Source organism: Erpetoichthys calabaricus, chromosome 2 (assembly GCF_900747795.2).
Source record: "Erpetoichthys calabaricus chromosome 2, fErpCal1.3, whole genome shotgun sequence".
Classification (NCBI taxonomy): Eukaryota; Metazoa; Chordata; class Cladistia; order Polypteriformes; family Polypteridae; genus Erpetoichthys; species Erpetoichthys calabaricus.
In genome coordinates, this window is record NC_041395.2 from 34,794,597 (window position 1) to 34,815,826 (window position 21,230).

The 21,230-nt window shown below is 37.4% G+C and overlaps 1 protein-coding gene across 7 annotated transcripts in view; it reads left to right on the top strand.

Moving 5' to 3' along the window:
- LOC114645747 (uncharacterized) overlaps nucleotides 1–21,230 on the top strand; it is a 184,943-nt gene that overhangs the window by 74,170 nt on the left and 89,543 nt on the right. For 6 of the 7 annotated variants that reach the window (XM_051923158.1, XM_051923156.1, XM_051923155.1 and 3 more), the window contains exons 17-21: nucleotides 6,864–7,015; nucleotides 9,704–9,815; nucleotides 11,198–11,301; nucleotides 13,623–13,722; nucleotides 14,992–15,263. In XM_051923158.1, the coding sequence (XP_051779118.1) occupies nucleotides 6,864–7,015; nucleotides 9,704–9,815; nucleotides 11,198–11,301; nucleotides 13,623–13,722; nucleotides 14,992–15,263 (740 nt within the window). Of the gene's footprint in view, nucleotides 1–6,863; nucleotides 7,016–9,703; nucleotides 9,816–11,197; nucleotides 11,302–13,622; nucleotides 13,723–14,991; nucleotides 15,264–20,371; nucleotides 20,526–21,230 lie in introns of all 7 variants that reach the window. The other variant, XM_028793570.2, reaches the window with a different exon arrangement.

Below are 21,230 nucleotides of genomic sequence, written 5' to 3' on the forward strand. Positions count from 1 at the left end.
ATATATATATATATATATATATGTATATGTGTATATTTATTGTCACACACGTGTGACTAGGGGCGAGCTGAATGGACCAAGTGGAGGTGATTACCCGCCAGGCCAGGGGGTGGCGGGGTGCTCTAAACTTGTTTCTGTTAATTCTGCAGATCAAATACGGGAAAACCTGCCTGAGTCGACGGCATGTCCGGTTCCGGCTCCCAGACTGACGTCACTTCCGGTTCCGGCTCCCAGACTGACGCCACTTCCGGTTCCGGCTCCCAGACTGAAGTCACGTCCAGGTTACAAACTATAAATTCTCCTTATTGCCAAACCAAGTCAATTCATGTCGGGAACTCAAACAAGCAACATCAGTTGTGAACTTATAATCCTTTTGCAGCTAGGAACAATATATGGGTGGCTGCCCCAAACCTTCTTTAGTGTGTTGAGACTCGTTATTTCACAATATATATATATATATTGTGTATATGTATATATATATATATGTGTATATGTATGTATATATATATATGTATGTATATCTATATATATACTGTATATATGTATGTATATGTATATATGTATGTATGTATATATATGGATATACATGTATATATATATGTTTATATATATATATATATATATTTGCAGCTGGAGATCCACAAAGGGAGAAAAAAATGAATCACGTATCATAAAGTAGTTTTTATTCCTGAGCTTTCAACCCTGCCATGGGTCTTCATCAGAGGATAATGCTTAGACTTACAAGAATCAAAGGCAATATATAGCAAAACAGGGGGGGGATGGGGGGTGCCTAAGTCAGTGTGATGGGGGTGGGTGGTATTGGGTGTACAGTTTATTTATTATGAACATGTTCTTCCTAACTTTACATATGCTGGATTTATGTCCAAGTGTCTGTTGATGGCGTTCTCATTTGATAGCCAAGATTTGGCCAGCTCTCTGGCACTTTTAGTACTGGCCTTAAATTTTACTTGTACATTGTCCCAGTTAAATGTATGTCCTGTTGATTTAGTATGCTTGTAGATCAATGAAAGTGAGTCCTTTCTTCTGACGACATTGCGATGTTCCTGTATACGTGATGCGATTCTTTTTGAAGTTTGTCCTATGTATATACTTGAGCAAGAACTGCATGGAATATATATATATATATATATATATATATATATATATATATATATATATATATATATATATATGTATATATATATATATATATGTATATATATATATATATATGTATATATATATATATATATATATATATATATATATATATATATATATATATATATATATATATATATATATATATATATATATGTTTTTGGCAGCCAAGCGCTTTTTTTCCAACCTAGAAGTCTCTTGAGATCCGTTTAATCGCCTCGTTGATTGCATGTCTTCCAAGGTAGTTTCAATACCCATTTCCTGCACCGAGTCATCTCCCCTTTTATGAGTGACTGTGTTAGTGGCCGTACTTCGTATAGGTCTTTGAACGCACTGAATACTTGTAACTGGTGTCGCCCGTCGGCTACTTTCGACAGGGATTGGAAGCAATTGTCGAGTAACAAAAATTATTTGTAAGTGATTTCCATCCATCCATCCATCCATTTTCCAACCCGTTGAATCCAAACACAGGGTCACGGGGGTCTGCTGGAGCCAATCCCAGCCAACACAGGGCACAAGGCAGGGAACCAATCCTGGGCAGGGTGCCAACCCACCGCAGGACACACACAAACACACCCACACACCAAGCACACACTAGGGCCAATTTAGAATCGCCAATCCACCTAACCGGCATGTCTTTGGACTGTGGGAGGAAACCGGAGCGCCCGGAGGAAACCCACGCAGACACGGGGAGAACATGCAAACTCCACGCAGGGAGGACCCGGGAAGCGAACCCAGGTCCCCAGATCTCCCAACTGCGAGGCTGTGCGTCTTCATAAACTATGGGAGGTTTGTAAGGAAATAAAGCATGAAGGAAATGAAGCTGCTCTTCGATGAGGTTGAATTTTTTATCAGCGTTTAAACTGTCATAGACATGAATTACAGCACCATCATAATAGGTACACACCCAGTGGGTCACTTGTTCAGTAGCTGCAGAATGTAATATTGGAATATGTTTTGCATTTTGTGGAATGGGCATTATAGGTATGTCAGGGTTTCACATTAGCAAAACCTATTGAAATTGGAAAATTGTATGCGCAGCTAAAATTTCGTTGAATTTGCTCATGTGATCTGTTGATAAATAATCATTATTTACCAACTCATTCATTGCAAAATCTGACAGTGGTAAGATCACTTCTTCCATAACACTAAACACAAACACTAAGTAGACACTAACACTAAAAAACGGCAACACTGCCAGGAAGAACACTAAATGAGATAAAGATCTACTAAACTTCTTTATTATAACTGCTTTATTATAGCAGGTGAGGGGATGCTGGTGCACGCTTGTTGTTGCCGCTCCTCCCTGTTAACAACACTTTTCGCAAAATTCGCCTTAATTCTGCAGTTTCTTATGCTTGTTTTATTTCATTTATTGTACGTATAGTTCGTGAATACACCTTACTCGAATTGCATGGATTTGGCTTAATATTTACAGATTTTATAGACTCCACTTTACTGGGAACAGCTGAGTCTGTGGATCATGGGACGAGAGCTACGAACATTTCTTTGTACCTGGCGATCTAGCACCTCGGGATGATCTGTCTCCGTGATTATATTCGCTATGCTGATCTGCTCCCGTTTCATCTTACAGTACTCTACGACCGGGAACTGATCTGATGTTCGTACTAACCTGGTTTATGGCTTATGGCTCCGGGGCGATCACGCCTGAAATTACCAAGCGTTACTGTTTATGGCTGTGTATTGGAACATCCAAATCCTGCTTCCTCCTCCTGCTGTGCTTTCTGCTGCTTGCTATCACCGCTCACCTACGCTACCACACCTGCCTGTCCTACCGGCTCCGTTGTGCTGTGCTGCTTCTACACTGCTATCAGCTAAGTATCACTCACTATTTTAGTGCTTTGAGTACTGAGAAAAGCGCTATATAAAATTTTATGAATTATTATTATTTATTATTAAACACTAAAGTACAAAAACGAAGTAGAAATTAACACTAAACCGCAACACCGCCAGGAACACCGGCACACCGCATCTACTAAACACTAAGAAACACTAAGTAGAAACATTAAAGGAAAAAATACTATTCAGTAAGCACCACGTCTACTAAACAGTAAATCAGTAAAGGAGAAAGGACGGCAAGACCGCGTCAGCTGCTGAGCTCAACTTGGAGCGAAATGAAGTGAATGAAATGAGGTGAATGGGAGGGGAGATGATCACGTGACTCCAACACCCGCCTTAACTCTCCGTCCCTCCACAAACACAGCCACACGGATCCCAACTCTCCTTTATATATATAGATTGACAAAATGTAGACGAAGCATATAATGTGTGAAGCTGGAAGTCCAAATATCAAATAAACACAAAACAAGTTTGCTTTTATTCAAGAATAATACTGCAGAAAAAGAACTCGCATTAGGGTGCGACATTGACACACCCTTAATATGACCGCTTTGGTGGTGCAGCGGTAAGAACTGCTGACTCGTAATCAAGACGTTCGTGGTTCCATCCGGGACATTATTCTTACTATTATAGAATAAAACATACATTTGATTTAAGTCTGTAACAGCCGGTGTAAATTTATGGTACAGTAAAACCTTGGATTGCGAGTAACTTAGTTTGCGAGCGTTTCTCAAGAGAAGCTACATTTTTTAATAAATTTTAACTTGATAACCGAGCAAGGTTTTGCATTACGAGTAGTCCGCAAATGCTTTGTCGGCCGAGCATCACATGATTACAACAGAGCCGATGGTTCTTCTCTCTCTCTCTCGCCGCAGGATTGTGGGTAATCGTCTCCCATGTGCGGTCTCAGTCGGCATGCCTCACTCATATAGTCAACATCCATACGAGTGTATACTGTTTATTATAGCATTGTGATCACGTGTGTGTGCTGTAACATGTGAGTCCCTGTCATGCACCCCAAAACATGAGGCTGAGTCTCAGTACTTTAGCAAAACCAACTTTATTCAGCTTGAAACAGGAACAGCACGGTTATTTATTGTAGCGGGATCTACAACTCTCCTATACACAGACACAGCAATCCGGCAGGGTCGTGACCAGGTTAGTGGCCAAGTAATACTATGCCTTTGCATTTATAATGTTCCTTGCATCACCCATTGACGGCGGGCGCTTATAGAGCAACCACGATCTTTTCAGATTTGCTTTTACGGCAAACTGCTGCAGCGCTGGGATCCCAAAACAGTTTAGAATCCTTACAGTGTGTAAAGCATTTTTTAAAATTTTGTGTCCAAGTGTAGTGACTCTTCAGGCAAAAGCAACTGTCAATGGATATGTTCCTTGTCAAAGTCGCAAAAAAAAGAAAAAGATTCCAGTAAGCCAACAGATAGCAGTGATTCCGTTAATTAGAGTGAAAGTCATCCTGCACAATAACCCTCCTCCTCCTCCTCTCCTCTCTCTCATCTCCCTCACACAAACCACGATTCTTTTCAAAGGTAAAGTGCAGGTTAATTTGTTTTACATATTTTTACTTTATAATTTGTATTAATCGTTTTTATATGAATATTTTTGAGTTGTAAAATGAATCATCTGAGTTTGTATTATTTCTTATGGGGAAATTCGCTTTGATATACAAGTGCTTTGGATTAAAAGCATGTTTCCAGAACGAATTATCCTCGCAAACCGAGGCACGGGTTTACTGTACTAGTACTTTACCATACTTGTAAAGGTTAGCATTTTTTTTAAATTCAGTTTTATTCTTTCAGTCATGTTCACGCTCGCCCTGATCAGACAATGCTGTTTATGAGTTTTTTCGTAGGCTTTGGTAATTCTAGTGTTAAAATAGGTCAAATTTATATCCAACTGGGGAAACTCACATCAAGTTATTGCACAATCAACACAGGTGCCCCCCAAGTATGTGTGCTCTCTCCGTTGCTCTTCTCCCTCTACACTAATGACTGCACCTCTAAGGACCCTTCTGTCAAACTTATCAAATATGCGGACGACATAACCATCATTAGGCTCACTATGAGTGGTGATGAGTCTGCATACAGTTGGGAGATTGAGCAGCTGGTCCATTGGTGTAGTGAGAACAATCTGGAGCTAAACATTCCTCAATACTGTGGAGATGACAGTGGATTTTAGGAGAGGTCCCACAATATTATCCCTCGTCTCCATGCTTAATACTGCTGTTACAGTTGTGGAAACCTTCACGTTTCTGGTATCCTTACTCTTCCGGTGCTTGAAATGGGAGACCAAAGTAGGGTCCATCATAAAAAAGGCACAAAAGCGAATTTATTTCCTGCGACAGCTCATCCATAACCATGTGGTTCGGATCAGTGACTAAAGTGTCTGTTATTTTTCTTTTCTTCATTATGTAAAGCACTTTGAGCTACTTTTTGTATGAAAATGTGCTAAATAAATTAATGTTGCTGTTGTTGTTGTTGTAAACATGACAAAAACAGACTTTAATGAATAATCAGGTATGTCGAAAATATTATTGGTGCCAGTCTGCCCACCTTACAGGTCCTATACTATTCTAGAGGCATGAAACGGGCAGGAAACATCATCACCGACCCCTCTCATCCACGTGACCACCTTTTTGAACTTCTTCCATCGGCCAGGTGTTATAGATAAATATACACCAAACAAGCAGTTATAAGAACTGTTAATTCAGCTTAATCATGCTGGGCACCGCACCCCCCCAGGCCTCCCAGGGTCTTGCAATACTGTTTACATATTGTTAATACTTGTTTTTCAGTGTTTATTTTAGCATTTCTTGCACTGAGTTGCACTCTGCACTTTGTATGCATATATATATTTACATTCTCTGTCTTGTTTTTTTATCTCAGGTGTGTTATTAACAGTTGTGTGTATGTCGATTATGCAACTTATACTTGAAGGGTCACCAAAACCAAAGTCAAATTCCTTGTATGTGTTCATACTTGGCCAACAGAACTGATTCTGATATAGTCACTTAATTTTAAGTAGACATTTTAAGTAGATTTTTTACCCTAAAGGAATCCATTTAATAAATAAAAACTAGCCAAGTTCAACAGCCATTTTACAAGTTATTGGAATGAGTTTTTTAACAGAACACAAGTATAATTTCCATATCCAAACATTGCAAGATTAGTACTTTTATCTTGTTCTAAAGCTCTAGTTATCAGGGTTAGGGACCTAGGGACCCTATTGCCATCAACACCCATATGACCAGTCTCATGCTGACTTCCTTTCTTTTCTTTAGCCATAAGTCATCTGATTTCTTGTTGTTTTGAGCTCCTTTTATACCTGTTCAATATTACCTGATTGGAAGAAGTCCACTCTATTCTGTTGACATTACTGGCCTGGGTAACTCCATTGCACTTATAATGTCTTTATGTCTCCGTTGTGATGTTGTATATCTGTTGGTAGGGTGGCAAGGTCTTTGTCACTTGGTTCTTATCCTGGCATGTCACTGTGTTTGTGCATTTGCTACAGGTATTATACCTTCCACCAATATTCTAAACAACTCTAATCAGGCTGAGTACAAATGATTATGTGTGAATTGTCTTGGGTAGGTCTTGTGCCCAATATTGATAGCACACGCTCTAAACTCAAAGTAAATAAATGAGTAAATGAATAAATTTGGCAACATCTGTAGATATCAAAGCTTGCATACTGTAAAGGGTGCTATATAAAAGTAATTTCAGTTGAATATTAAAAAATAAAAAGTAAACACATTTAGGTTTGTCAGTTGGAAACATTGTAATTTGCTGTTTGGTAAATCATACAATATTTATTCTTAGCTCTCCTGACAGATTCCAAGGAAAACCTTTGCCAGAATGGAGAGATGTCTTCTAGCGGTGTCACCTATACCGTTCCTTCCAATAATCTATTTGATTTGCAAGCCACTAATTTACATCAGCAGCTTTATCCCCAGCCCAATCATGTACCAGGGGTAAGTAAATATTGTATGGAAATACAAAATTCTTACTGAGAAGGTAAAATACAGTGTAATGAGTTCTGTAATAATAAGGATTTTGAATTTTTGCATGACATACGACAAAAAAATGGTAATTAAAATTGAAAAAGGTCACAAAAAGCCTTTTTTATACCTTCCACTATGTTCTTCCAAGCTATTTATTATTTAGTCACAACAGGCAGCTTGATCTGGAAAAAAGCATAAAATTACTTCAAAGAGAAAAACAAACATTTTTCTTGCAGGTACAACCATTTTGTTTTATTTTTATGTCAGGCACCCATGATGTTGTTGGCCACACGCTCCCATTGCTACCTTGTTATGCCCAGAAGTGGCATTTCATGATGTTATCACCCTAACAGTATTTAAGATGATGGCATGATTCTCATAGCATCCAAGATTTTGGATTAAAAATAAAGAATTTTGTAGTGCTAGCTACTACAGAGTTATGTTTCATTGAGATAGGACTATGGCTTGCTTCAGTTGATGACAATTTGGGCTTTGGTAATGTAATTTTTTGTGTCAAATCTTGACTTTGACTACTGACCACTTTGACTAATCTTTTCCTTTTTCATTTCCCAATCATCTGCTGCTTTTCACTTAATATTGTCAGGGTTGGGTCAAGAATTGGTTGAAAAAGAGACATTCAAAAGAGAGTCCCCCCTTTAAGATCTGCACAGTCAGATCTATAACTAAATTTCGCAATTCCCATACCACTGAAGATCAGGATCATAAATCACAAGATAACGTTTTGGTGGTGCCCACCTGGGCAAGCAGCCGCTAGGCCAGCGCCTTATAGGCCTATGTCCAACACCTCTGTGCAAAAAAACATTAGAAAAATGTCAGTTAACATCACAAACTCTGTCTCTCATCTTTGGTTACATCACCCCATGCCATTTTTGAGGTCTTGCCTTAAAATAAAGGGGTGACTGGCAGGGAGCAGTTTTAAAACCCAGGACTCGGGGTACTTCCAGAGAGATGCCTAGAATTACTCTAAGGAAAATGAATTCTTCTTCTTCTTCTTTTTCTTCTTCTTCTTCTTCTTCTTTTGGCTGCTCCCGTTAGGGGTTACCACAGCAGATCATCTTCTTCCATATCTTTCTGTCCTCTGTTCTGTTATACCTATCACATGCATGTCATCTCTCACCACATCCATAAGGAAAAGGAATATTCTGTGAATGTCCTGAGGTCATCCTTTCTGAGCTTTCTTTACCTGTCCAAGATTTTTCACAATCTCTGAGTCCATGTTTACGGTAAGGGCCAGACCTCACTGTTGACTGAGAGGCAGCCTGCCCTCCATAGTATCCAGCATTGTCCCACTTCCTACACAATGGAGCCCATTGCAGCTACTTGATAATTTAAGAAACTCACCTGTCCTTTTATCATGCACATAACTTTTGTTGATGTTATGCTCAGTTTGTAGTGTGCATCAGGGGCATCAAGTCTGTCACCTATGGTGACCATTTTCACTCACTGGGTCTTGAAGGGCTTTTCCAATTACTAGTGTAAGAGGCTGTTTCAAAATATGGATCCTGCTAGATACATCCCCTGTAATCTATCTATCTATCTATCTATCTATCTATCTATCTATCTATCTATCTATCTATCTATCTATCTATCTATCTATCTATCTATCTATCTATCTGTCTGTCTGTCTGTCTGTCTGTCTGTCTGTCTGTCTGTCTGTCTGTCTGTCTGTCTGTCTGTCTGTCTGTCCACATATATAAGTAATAGGTTAAACAAAGGGCTTTGAAAAGAAAAAAAGTATTCTCATGCAAAAAATATAAATAATACCAACAGCAACAGTTTTATTAATGTCTGTCTGCATAAGTGTCTGGGTGACCTGTGTAAGTAGGTGGGTTTGCATGCTTACTTCACAAGCACAATACCTGCATTGTTTTCTTATTAAATTGGCTTAGACATAGCTATGCTTCACTTCCAGGCTAAAGGTGAACCTGGAAAAAAAAACTTACAGTGTCAGCAAGCTGCACTGCTCTCTAGAGACCTCCGTTTCCAATGTAACTTTTGAATTTTGAATTTTATATTGAGATATGAAGAAGTGCTCCAGAGTTGCCAGTCCTTACAGACACCCAATTATTCCTATCTTATATAATTTCTCACTTTTCATGATATTCTGAGGGCGTTCCCCAAAATGAAGTGCCCTAGGGGAAACAAGCGATGTGCATTGCCTGAACTGTCAGGTCTCCTTCCCCTTTCAGTCATTTAATAAATGCAGCTATCAAGGACTTCCATTCCCTGAGCTGTCACCCACTGACAATCCACTATGGTGGTTTCCCTATCTAGGCAAGAACGCTGCATCCAACTCAGACAGGATGCCAATCCATTCATTTCCTTCAGAATTTATATGATGGGAATTTCACTCCATATATAATAATTTACACTCCAGCAGACCCCCGTGACCCTTTGTTAGGATATAGTGGGTTGGATGATGACTGACTGACAAGTGACAGTCATTTTGACCATGGAGACATCACATTAATTAAAGCAAGACTACTCTATTGACCTTGTATACAGTAAGGCAGCTCATGGCAGACCATTTGGATTCATGCTAAAAATGAAAGGCAATACATGAAATATGGTTTATTGTTTAACTGTGTGTTGTTCAGCTCTTCAATGACTAAACTACAGACTTTTTTTTAATTTAAGCATATTCCCATTTTGAATTCAAGTTTTGGTCAAATGAATAATTTCTGGAATACGACTTCCAGCTTTCAAGATTCTGCAGTACTTACGAATACCAGAGTTGGTTTGCCATTAGGTAAGTTTGTTTGAAGGACATTTTCTGTATGTCCCTGTAACATTTATGACTTGTCCTCACAGTTTATGATTACTGTGGAGTTTTCTAATACGCCACAAATTAAAGTATGTGAAATATGTTTAATTTATGAGCATTCAAACCAGTTTGCAAGTAAAATTACCTATTTGCCCAAAAAAGCTGGCCATCTGTGTTTACCTAATGTTTCTAAAATATGTGAAGTTGTGATTTCTAATTGTAACCTTTGTGTAAAGTGGTATTTTCTAACATATGTGCACAATGTAGCATTAACCAGCCTCCATGTTGTGCCTGGTTTTCTTATAAAATGAAGAACATTAAATTCATCCATCTTACTCACTCCCTTTATAATTTTCAGAAGTTTCCATTTTTTACGAATTCAAATCTCTTCTTGTTTAAGCTGTAAAGTGTTAACTCATAAAAATTTTCTGTTAAGTGATAGCTTGCTCTTTGAATACATATACTAAAGGGAGTGTGGCATAGCGTGAATAAGACACTAAATACTAAACCACGAGATGACTGATTTGGCTCTTGCTTCTGACTTGCTTGATAGTGCTAAGAAAGTTACTTGAATGAATAAGAGAGTTCAGTCTTTGACTTTTAATAAATTTGCAAACCTTTCTGAAAACATGTTTTCACTTTGTAATTATTGGTTATTGAGTGTAGATTGGCAGGCAAAAATGGCCAGTTAATCCATTTATTGTTAAATGTACAACACAGTGAAGTCTGTAGAAAGTGAAGGCGACTGAGTGCTTTCTGAATCCATTGTAGGTAGTCAAAAGGGTGGTATAGGTTGGGGAAGATGCTAGCTAATTGAAAATATAGTGGATATCTCGTAATTACTTTTATCTGAGAGTATAAGGCACAAAGAGTGGGAGCAGCACTATGAGAGATACCTGCAGAGACGGCTGGGACTTTGGTTCTGTATTAAGAAAACCAACCAACAGGTTGCTTGACATCTGGTCCTTTAAAAGCTGCATACAGTTCAATGGTACACAGACAGCAAGGCTGCTTGATGGAGGTTCACTTTTGAGGCTTCGTAGTGAAAGAATAGATGCTCAAGACCCTTGAGGTGAAATCTAACCCAAACCTACATATAAAAATTAAGAGAGATAATTTTATAATGGATCGTTTCCTGTTATTGTTAAATATCATTTGTAGAAAGCGTTTGGAATTAGAAGTTAAGCATGTCATGAAAACTGTAATTTAGTCTAGGTTTTTTAAAGTAAACTAAAGTAAACTAGAATACATTAAAACAGGGAGCAGGCTTGAAATCTAGAAGTAAGCTGTATTTATTTTTGTACAGAAACTTCTATTTTGTACGATAATCTTGCATCATTTTTTCTTTTCATTTTGATTTTTCTTAGATGAACTGTACTTTTCCACTGATGCTGAAGAAAAACAAAATAAGACTACAGGCCACAATCAAACCAGTGAGCATATGAATAGAAACCGGACTACCTCAGACATAGTAAGGAAACGTTTATCCTAACTAAATACAAAGAGTACATGTTTAGCATATTTTGCCTAATGTCTTTAGTTGTAGTATTAATATTTTTCTGTTTTTAATAATATAAAGCATCTTTACATGCTGTCTGAAGAGAATGGTTGTATGAAAAATTATTAATGGCATATTCAGTGCATAATATTTGCCTCAAGATTTATTTATAGAAAAGGTTGTTTGATGAACAATATATGGAGGATTACCAGACCAGTGACAGTTCTGCCTTTCCAAAATAAGTGTACTGTTTGGCAGCACAACGTCTCTATGGACATACTGTATGCCAAGCAAGTATTTTGCTTAGTTTTCCCATTACAACCATTTAGAACCAAAGGAAGTTACAGTAAACTAAATACACTGACCCAGGACCTCATCTTTATATATACTGCAAGACAGCATAAAGCATGTAACGTAGCTGGAGTTAGGGGTGTATCATGAAGCATGAGTAGTAGAAAGAAGCTTTTTATAATAAGGGCAAAGTTATTAAAGGTGTGTTTTGTTCACAATCAGATATAAGAACATTAATTCTGGTATTTGTTATGTGAGGAACAACAGGTATTCGTTCCAGCCGGAATTTGATTTGGGTCCTTAGCTGGACAGGATGCCCATAACACGGAAGGACAAGGAGAGCAATAATTCCTGTTTATTGTCTACAAGCACATGCTAGATGGCAGATGCCCAGGATAAATGTACATGTTCAGACACCTGTAGGGAATTATAGTCCAGTAGCACAACCCTGCTGGGGTCCATGGTTGCCACTAAGGAGGTTGTGCAAGGAGTTGCGCATACTACTTTTTGGTACTTCCGTATGGCCTGGAAGTACTTCCAACGACAAAGCCATTGCACCAGAAGTACCCCCAGGTCCTCCATAACAGAGACCACACTGCCTTGTTTAGGTGAGTCAGAGCCAGGAGCAGAGACAGGCAACACTCACCTTGGAGAAGTAGCAGTGAGGTAGAGAAATGAAAGTATACCACTTTTTTGTCAATTTTACTCAAGGTATTTGTATTATAAACCTCTTTATTTGAGCCCAGGACTTGTATCATGTGCAAGTGAAATGCAGAAAGCATAGAAAAAGTGACAGAACATACATGGGATCTTTATATTCCTGCTGGTATCAGGCCAATGACCATTTCTAGGGCCCATAATTGAATAACTAACGTATGCTTCATGCCTTTTAGCCTCTATGTTTTCTTTACAAATGCTGTGGGTAACAATTATATGTGTAACTCCTCAGGGTCTTCTTAATTTTTTTTAAACTTTTTTCCCTTTTTTGCTAACAGCTAACCAATATATAATATGAACATTTAAACACATATACTGCATATCTACTTCATCTATGTGTGTTTTTCTGCCCAGTTTGGGTTACAGGAGGTGAGGACAGACTTGACTGTGACATCTGTAAATCTCCACGTATAATGTAATTTAATATGAAAGATAGATGGAAGTGTCTATTAAAACAATATAATGCAATACATATAAACAATAAAAACAATGTAATATTTTACAACACGGCCTTATTAAAATACAAAGCAGCGCAACAGTTAGCACAGCTCCCTCACAAATCCACTGCACTTTGTTTAAACTCCCTTGGCCAGTCATTGTCTGTGTAGAGTTTGTGTGATCTCCTTAAGTCTATGTGGGTTTCTCCTCCCACACCCCCAAAGATATGAATGTTTGGTTAATTGGCGATTCTAAACTGGTGTGGGTGTGGGCATGAATAGGCAATACAAAGGTCTGACCCCCTGTCTGTGTCTGATTCCTGCCTTGCGCCTGATGCTGCCAGGGTAGGCTCTGGCACATGTGGCGCTTCAACTGAATTTAGCATTTTACGTTATGATAAAATAATTACATTAAGTAAACTTTGAAAGGCAGCATTATTTTGTAAGATACCGTAGATCATTAATTTAAAACAATGCATAGATTTAATATTTTAACTGTTAAGGGTGTTTCCATTATTTTTAATGTGTTTTCTTAAAAAAAATTATCAAGTTGGATATTGTTGCTTAAAACAATTACATATGGTTTATATACTTTGTGTATTCTATTATCCATCTTAGTCATTTTTTTCTCATGGAGAAGTGTATTCTGTGACATTTTTCCTTATTATGAGTATAACATGAATTTTTTAAATTGTACATTTATGCTTCTTTGCTTAGTGGAATTGAGTATGACTGCTATATAAATAAAATGTTTTATTATTAGTATTATTATTATTTTTTAAGGGCCCTCCTTTTATTATTTCACCTTAAGTTGATTTTTTGTTTTTGTTTAACTTAAATTGTGCACAGCTCGAGCCAGGCTGGAATTTGCAAGAAGACAATTTCTTTCCAAAGCAATTCACAACCTCAACACCAAACAGCATTACTACCCATCGCGTGAACATAAAAGGTAACATTCTGCAAGGAGGTTGCAACCTGCTATATGTACAGATGGTGATAAAGTGTTCAGTGCTGGTGCTTCATAGATCCAGCACTTGATTCAATTCAATTGCAAAATTGATCACTTTTGGTGTCTAGTTTGCTTGTTCTGTTTGAGATTGGGTAGGTTTTAAGTGGTTTGGTATCCATGACCGAGACAGACATGGTACCTTAATTAATAACTCCAGATTTTCCTGTTATTAGTGCTTGTCATTGATTGTGAAGTGGCATCTTATCCAATGTTCATGTCTCAGATTGATGCTTCCCATGACCCCATGGACAATATGTTTCAAGGAGGAGGAGGAGGTTGGGTGCATGCACTGACAGCACATTGCCGCATTCCATCAAAATCGGTTTTCCTATAGATTGTTGATTTAATTGTAAACACAGGGACGCAATGGTTAGTGCTGTTGGTTTTTAGATCCAGTGACTTGGGATTGAATCCACACATAGTTATTTCCATGTAGAGGTTAAATGTTCTATATGTGGTTGTGTGGGTTTTCCTCCCACATTCCCAAAGATCTGCAGGTTAGGTTTCTAGATGTTCCTCTTTTAGCCACATGTAGGTGTGCATAAGTGGGCCCTGCAATAGACAGACTGCAAGCAAAGGGCTGTTTTCTAATTTTCACCTAGTGTTGACCGAGTCTCTCTATGACCCTGAATTGTATTAAGGTAGTTTGAGAATATTTTGTTTATGTACATTATGTTAGTTTGCTACTTAAAGTGAAATGTTTCATAAATGCTGCTGAAGACACTACCATAAGCCATGAACAGCTGTTCAAGCTGTTACCAAGGGTATACCTGGCATATGTAGTTGGAGAAAGAGTTTAGGTGCACTGACATCGGGGTGGGGAACCACCCACAAAGAACATGGGATATATGAAAACTTGAAGGAACAGTGCAAAATTAACTAATTATAAACAAAATAAACAGACATGCAAATAAAATTCAAAAGCAGTAAATCATAAAATATTATACAAATGAGTTAAGGTTGTAATACAACACAAGTATATAAACTAATAGAAGAAATTATAAGAGAAAAGATTGATCAGCACAGGTTAAAGGTAACTGGTAAATCAGCAATGTTTTGACAGGGGAGATCAGGTTTCACTAAAATTTTGTAGTTCTGTATCCAGACAGGTGCATATCATATATACATCTTGATTTCCAAAAGCTTTAGATAAAATAAATGTATTTAAATATAATAATCTAATTCTTATGCTATGCCATTTTGTTGCAGATCTTTTAGTGGATTATACCTCACCTAGGCCTTCACCATTACACAGTTCTTTCCCATGCAATTTTCCAGGCTGTTCTCGTTCATTCGACACATCAAATGCATTGCAGAGTCATTATAGGCAGATGCACACGTCTGAAGGAAGAGCCACATGCAGTAAATGTGGAAAAGAGAGCACCAAGAGTGGCATCACCCAACATGAGAAGGCATGCATGGGAAATTCATTCTCTTATATTTCTGAAGTAACACCATCACCAAGCATTCAAAGTATGCAGGTTAGTAATCAGTCCTTTTGCTTTTAAGGTTGGTTGTGTTACCTTAGTGACTAAGCCGGAAGAAAAAATCCAAGCCTGAAGTGTTTGTGTTTGCTGCTGACAAGACACAATTGTAGTGTATTGAACATTAAGATATCCAAAAAGAGCTGATAAAAGGTTAAGGCCAAGGATATTAACGCTATGTGACACATGCCTTTGAGGACTCTGCTGCTATACAAGCAGTATACTGTCTATACTGGCACCTGTACTTTAAGTAAATCTGGAGGATTCCAGCAGGTGGCACTTAGTGAAATCATCAAGGTGAGAAAACTATGTCCGGTTTCACTGGGTTGTGAGTTGAGGGAATAAAGATGTTAAAGATAAAAATTCTTTGCATTCTGATGTTGTTGCAAAGGTGAAAAAAAAAACAGCAACGCAGAAGATGGTATGTGAGACCTTTAAATGTATCACATCATTACAACGGGAAATATGTGATGTTGGTATTGCCTATGAAAGTAATGAATTTAGAAAAGCACCATGAATACATTCGTATCAAACCATTCATCAAACATCAAATCACTCAGATTTATCCTGTTGGAGCTGCATTGTGGCTTGCCATCACATGTTGGTAGTAAACAATGATAATGACATCATGAACCAAAATCTAAACACACACATCACTCATAGTTTTGCTGGTAGTGCAACTTGTGCATGTATCACGTTAATTTCTGACAATATGCTCAGAAGACGCATCAAAAGAGTGCTGGGAACACGTTGCAGCCATGGTGCATGCGTGTAAGCGTTCTGAGTGAGAAGTATAAATTGGCCCTAAGAGTTATTGTAATGCGTAGGTTGTCTGATAAATGAGTAAAGATTTTATTTAAATAAGGCAATAGTATGGGACATTAAGGAAACATTTGAGCCAGAGAAGCAGGTGCTTAATGAAAGTATTCACAATGTGGGTTTAAACATGGGCATGTTTTGGCTAGTTTGAAACGAGAAAAATGTGCATAAAGCCGATGTCACATTATACAACTTATTGCTGATCTCGCTGCTCCTCCATGTCAGATTACATGACTGAAAATCACACCCTACTGTATGTTACATTTAACAACTGACCACCAATCTTCCAGTGCAGTTCTGCTCACCACTTTTTCTAACAGCTAATAACTTGTTGCCTGACAGACATAGTGCTGTTTGAAGGGTTAACAGCTGCTGCGAGTTCGGCAACAACTTCTGCCCTTTATTTACTTTTTCCATTTGGTTTTAGTACATAAAACAAGAGCCATGATCAGACAGACAAGCTTATCATCTGCTTGTGAGGTTCAAAACATGCATGTTCCTCATTCTTCATTGCTACATTCTGCGCATTGTACTTCCAGCTGAACACACAGTGTTTCTCAACTCTGAACCCAGCCCTCCAAGAAAAGAGAAACAAAACCTGCTTGATTTTATCCTAGCCAGTCGCAGACTAGTTGGTCTCAGACGTTGGGTATGTCACAGTAGACAATCGGCTACAGTGGAGCACACCGCTGATTGCCTCTGACTGGCTAAGATTATATAAAAGAAGGCGACAATTACTGGGAAAGTTGGCTAATGTGAGATGGGCTTAATGGGTATTGTTTGATTTGAGTTAGGCCATGTTTGGAACAAGTGGAGGATGACTGTGTTTTATTAAGAGCAGACTCTAAAGTAAAATTAAAAGGTCCTGTCTTAAAAAAAGGAAAGAGTGATGTAGTTTGAGAATGTGGCCTGTTACTTGTCATGTGATGTGGAGGTGACATGACATATTCAGTTATCATTCCCTGCTTGGCTAAGATGGCTGTATGCAGTAATTTGTTATCTGAGCACTGGGAATTTGTAAAAAAATAACAAAGTTACTCTTACTTTTGCAAATTAATTCTAATTTTGTTTGTTTATAAGTAAATCGATTTTGTTTTACTTCTTTTAGTTCCCTGACTCTAGCCACATTTCCTAGCTCTTCATGCCACCTTAATATGCTATTCATCTACTGTGCCACAAAATAACTGCTAGAACACCCCTTTCTGCCAAGAGTTCAGAACAATGCTCTTGCATTATTATTTAAAATTTTTTGGCAGATCTCCAGATCTCAATGCACAAAAGATACGAGTGAGAAAAAAGTTCAAAGTCAACAAGCAATTAAAAATATTAGAAAGGGCACATGAAGCTTTCTACTAAGTTATAGTTAAGTCTCAAGAAAAACTAACCTAAGAACAGTTAGATTTTGATTGATTGAGTCAGTATAGCGAGAACTACAAAACAAGAAAGTTTAAGCATTCCCAAGATACTTTGTAAACAGGTGGGTCTTCAAGAAATTAGATTTTAGGATTTTGGTTGATTGTGGGGCATGTTCTCCACTGCTTGGAGATAATTGTTCATTTTTTGCACATCTGGGTGGAGGAAAGACATTTTAACACACAGGATGAAGCAGAATATACACAATCTGGAGGGAAGGTGATATAAAGAGACCATAAAGTGAAAGTACTGAGGAGCTGAGCCAAATAGGGACCTGACAGAGAAGATGAGAGGTTTAAGCTTAACTGAAAACCACAGGAGAGAACAAAGCAGGCAAAGTGTGTGGATGAAATAAGGACCTTGTGCCTTTGAAAATCCTAGGTGTTAGTACAAGGAGAATGTTTTATAAAAACAGTATTCTCACAATATTCAAGAAGGCATACCACAATACAAGCAAAAATACACAAAAGCATACTACAATGACATATAATGTGATCTTTTAAGAAAAATAATTTTACCCAGAATATTTTTTTTCAATTTAAATCTTGACATTTCATTATGTAAAATATTGTGTTTGCCAATTGAAAATGTATACACTTTAAATCAGTTTAACTCGGAATAATTGTGTGTAACCATAAAGCACTATTAAAAACACAATCAGTCCAATATTTCCACAATAGTCATTGCAGGTACCAGTCTTGATAATATGGTTAGATTTAATTGTAGCTACAGTATAATTTTAATTTACATTTTTTTTAAATAATTTTAATTTAAACCAACTGACTGATTCATTTTAGTATCCATAGTTTATACAATCAACTACATGATTCTGTCTTATTGTTTATATGAATTTCAAAAAAATCACTAACTGATATGCACAAAATGTATTACCAGCAATCTCAAATGTTAGTCACAGTGGAAATTTATGAGAAAACAGGCAGTGTAATGGCGCAGTGTTTATCACTGCTGCCTTACAGCTTTATGAACCTGTATTTGATCTCCTCAGTGGTTAATGGGTTAAGATAGCACCTAAATGCAACCAAACGTAAATGGAAAAGGTCATTTTAAACAAGCAAGGGGTCAAAACCAGAAGACTAATCGAGGGGGTGTCAAAACCAAATCGTAACCCAAGAAACTGTAATGAAAATACTAATGGAAAAGGCCAGGAGCCGAGGAGTCTGAAAATGTAATAATGACAATAAACTTGCAAAGGTTTTTGTTGGAATCCATCAAGCTTGAATAATTAAGGTTCCATCATGCCGATTTTTATACAGACTTGTTGAAAACATCATTTATGAAACATTGGGACTGCTATCAGTAGCAACTACCAATGCAAATTAGCTACCAGAACAAAAATGGAACCAACTGGAAGTAAACAAAAGTAATGAAGAACCATTACAAATTCAATAAATAAACATATGAACATGTAAAAAAATTAACCCTGAGGAAAAAAACATGACTCAGGGATGAGAATCATGACATAATGCATGTGTGGAATTTGAACATTATCTCCATATATAGTGGGGGCAGTGGACAGAGATGTTGCCTCACATCCAACGTCCTTGGGTCAAATCCCATGCATTGCCATTGTCTGGGTAACTGCACTTATTCTACCCTGTTTTGAGTGGGATCTTTGCCAGATAACTCTGATTTACTTCCCAAAGTCTTGTATGTTGGGTTAATTGATTCTACGTTGACCCCATGATGAATCTGCGCCCTTTATAGGGTTGGTTTTTGCCTTATGACTAATTTTACTCTCCGGCCTCCCCACAACTGTGGATTTGAATAAACAGGTTTGAAGCCAAAGTGTTCATTGGGTGCTTTGCTTGCTCTCACAAGACATGTTCATTAATGGCAGACATTGTACCTGTATTGCAGTTAGGGTAATGGATTTTAAGCCACAAACTTGCTAAAATAGTTTCTCCCTTGATTCACTGTGTGAATCTGAGCAAGCCACATACTGAAATGTGAATGATTCTATTGTATCGGCATGCTGTAAGTTGTCTTGGATAATGGCACCGGCTAAATATACAATAGAAATAATGTGGATCATTGTTCCCTGTGATGAACTGCCTTCAGCTTAATGCTGCAGTGATAGACTCTGGATTAGGTCAATTCAGCTCCTGGATGAATGCATATACTTGAAACAAAGCACATTCAAAAATAGGCAATATTTTTTAGTGGTATTTGTGATTTTTGGTATAGAGAACCCTTTGTTATATTGTACCATATTTTTAACATCTGCTAGCTCAAATTGTAGCATGCATTTTTTTCTCACAATTGTTGTTCACTGTCACTGGTAAGGGGTAAATGAAAAGATTGCTTATCAGTTTGAAAAAGGAGCCAGACAATATTATATATCTATGAGCCATATTGTGAAGTGGTTATGTTCAAAACCACAGAAAACTATTGAATGGGATTCTGACTAACTGAGAAAGACAGCATGAGTAGGTAACTGGTTTTAGATTCTTACAGTCGTATAGTCCTATAAATGTGCACACTTCTCCTTGGGTGGTTTATCGGCATAAGATTTATTTGCTGATGAGGAATCTTCAGGTGGATTCAGATGTTTCTTTCACTTGTAAAGGTGTGTCTTGTTTTCACTTGACTGAAATAAATTTTGCCCAAAACATTTATAAATATGTTAAAAAATTACAAATATACTTTGTAGTGCAAAAAAGTGTGAAAAAAAATCAAACTGATCATTCAATGTTTGCACTTTTGCAGTAAACACTACAACATTTATTTCAAAAGAAAGCGTGAGAATTCTTGTTAAGAAAAAAGTAAATGATTCCTTAAAAGATACATACATAAGGACTCAGTTACAAACAATTTACACTATATCTTTATATTTTCTCTTTTTGGCTTTTCAGCATGATTCCGGCATGGGCACTATGTCTCACGGCTTCACATTTACAGACTTGCCTTCAATTTTAAGCAACTATTCAATTCCTGTTACTCCCATTAGTAACCAGGATTTTCACTTGGAGCCAAAAAACTTATTCAACATTTTAACTTTTAATTCAGGTAAGTATGTCTTAAATTTATTTCCCTATTTTACATAGCAGATGCTTAAGGTGGTCTTCAGAAACAGAACCTTTTCTTTTGCTGATATAATGCAGGAATATTGAAACTTCGGAGTGGTCAAGTGGTCCAAGGTACATAACTATAGAGAGGGAGTGAAAAAACAGCCTTGCTGCTCCACCAGGCCTAACTAGTTTCATGACTATATTCCCTTTAAAATGTTGGATATCTAATATTACATAATTTCCCTTTTGGCCTTTGCACTTCTACACTTTCCATTGACCTTTAGCTTCTAACTGCTTATTGAGCTTTTGTCCCAGTCCTCTCAAAGTTTTGAAATTTTGCATTTGGTCTTTTCCATATGGTATTTTGTTGAAAGGAACAATTTTAATATATTTAATTTATCACCATTTTCAGCGTCAATATCTTGATGGTGAAAATAGTTTTGTATAGATGCTTATAAATTATTGGAAAAGTCAAGAAAGGAAAGCACAATGATTCCAAAAGGATTTACCACTTCGATACCACAGACCTGCTACAAATAGACCCGAGTGCAACCAGCTAGGGTTTGTTATCACAGGATCAATTGAAAGAGGTCCAGATTTGTGCATTGATGCAGCTCCCCATGAGCAAAAGTTGAACATGCACTATTTTGGGAATTCTCAAAGACAAATATTACTCATGATAGTAAAAATAAACACATTATAA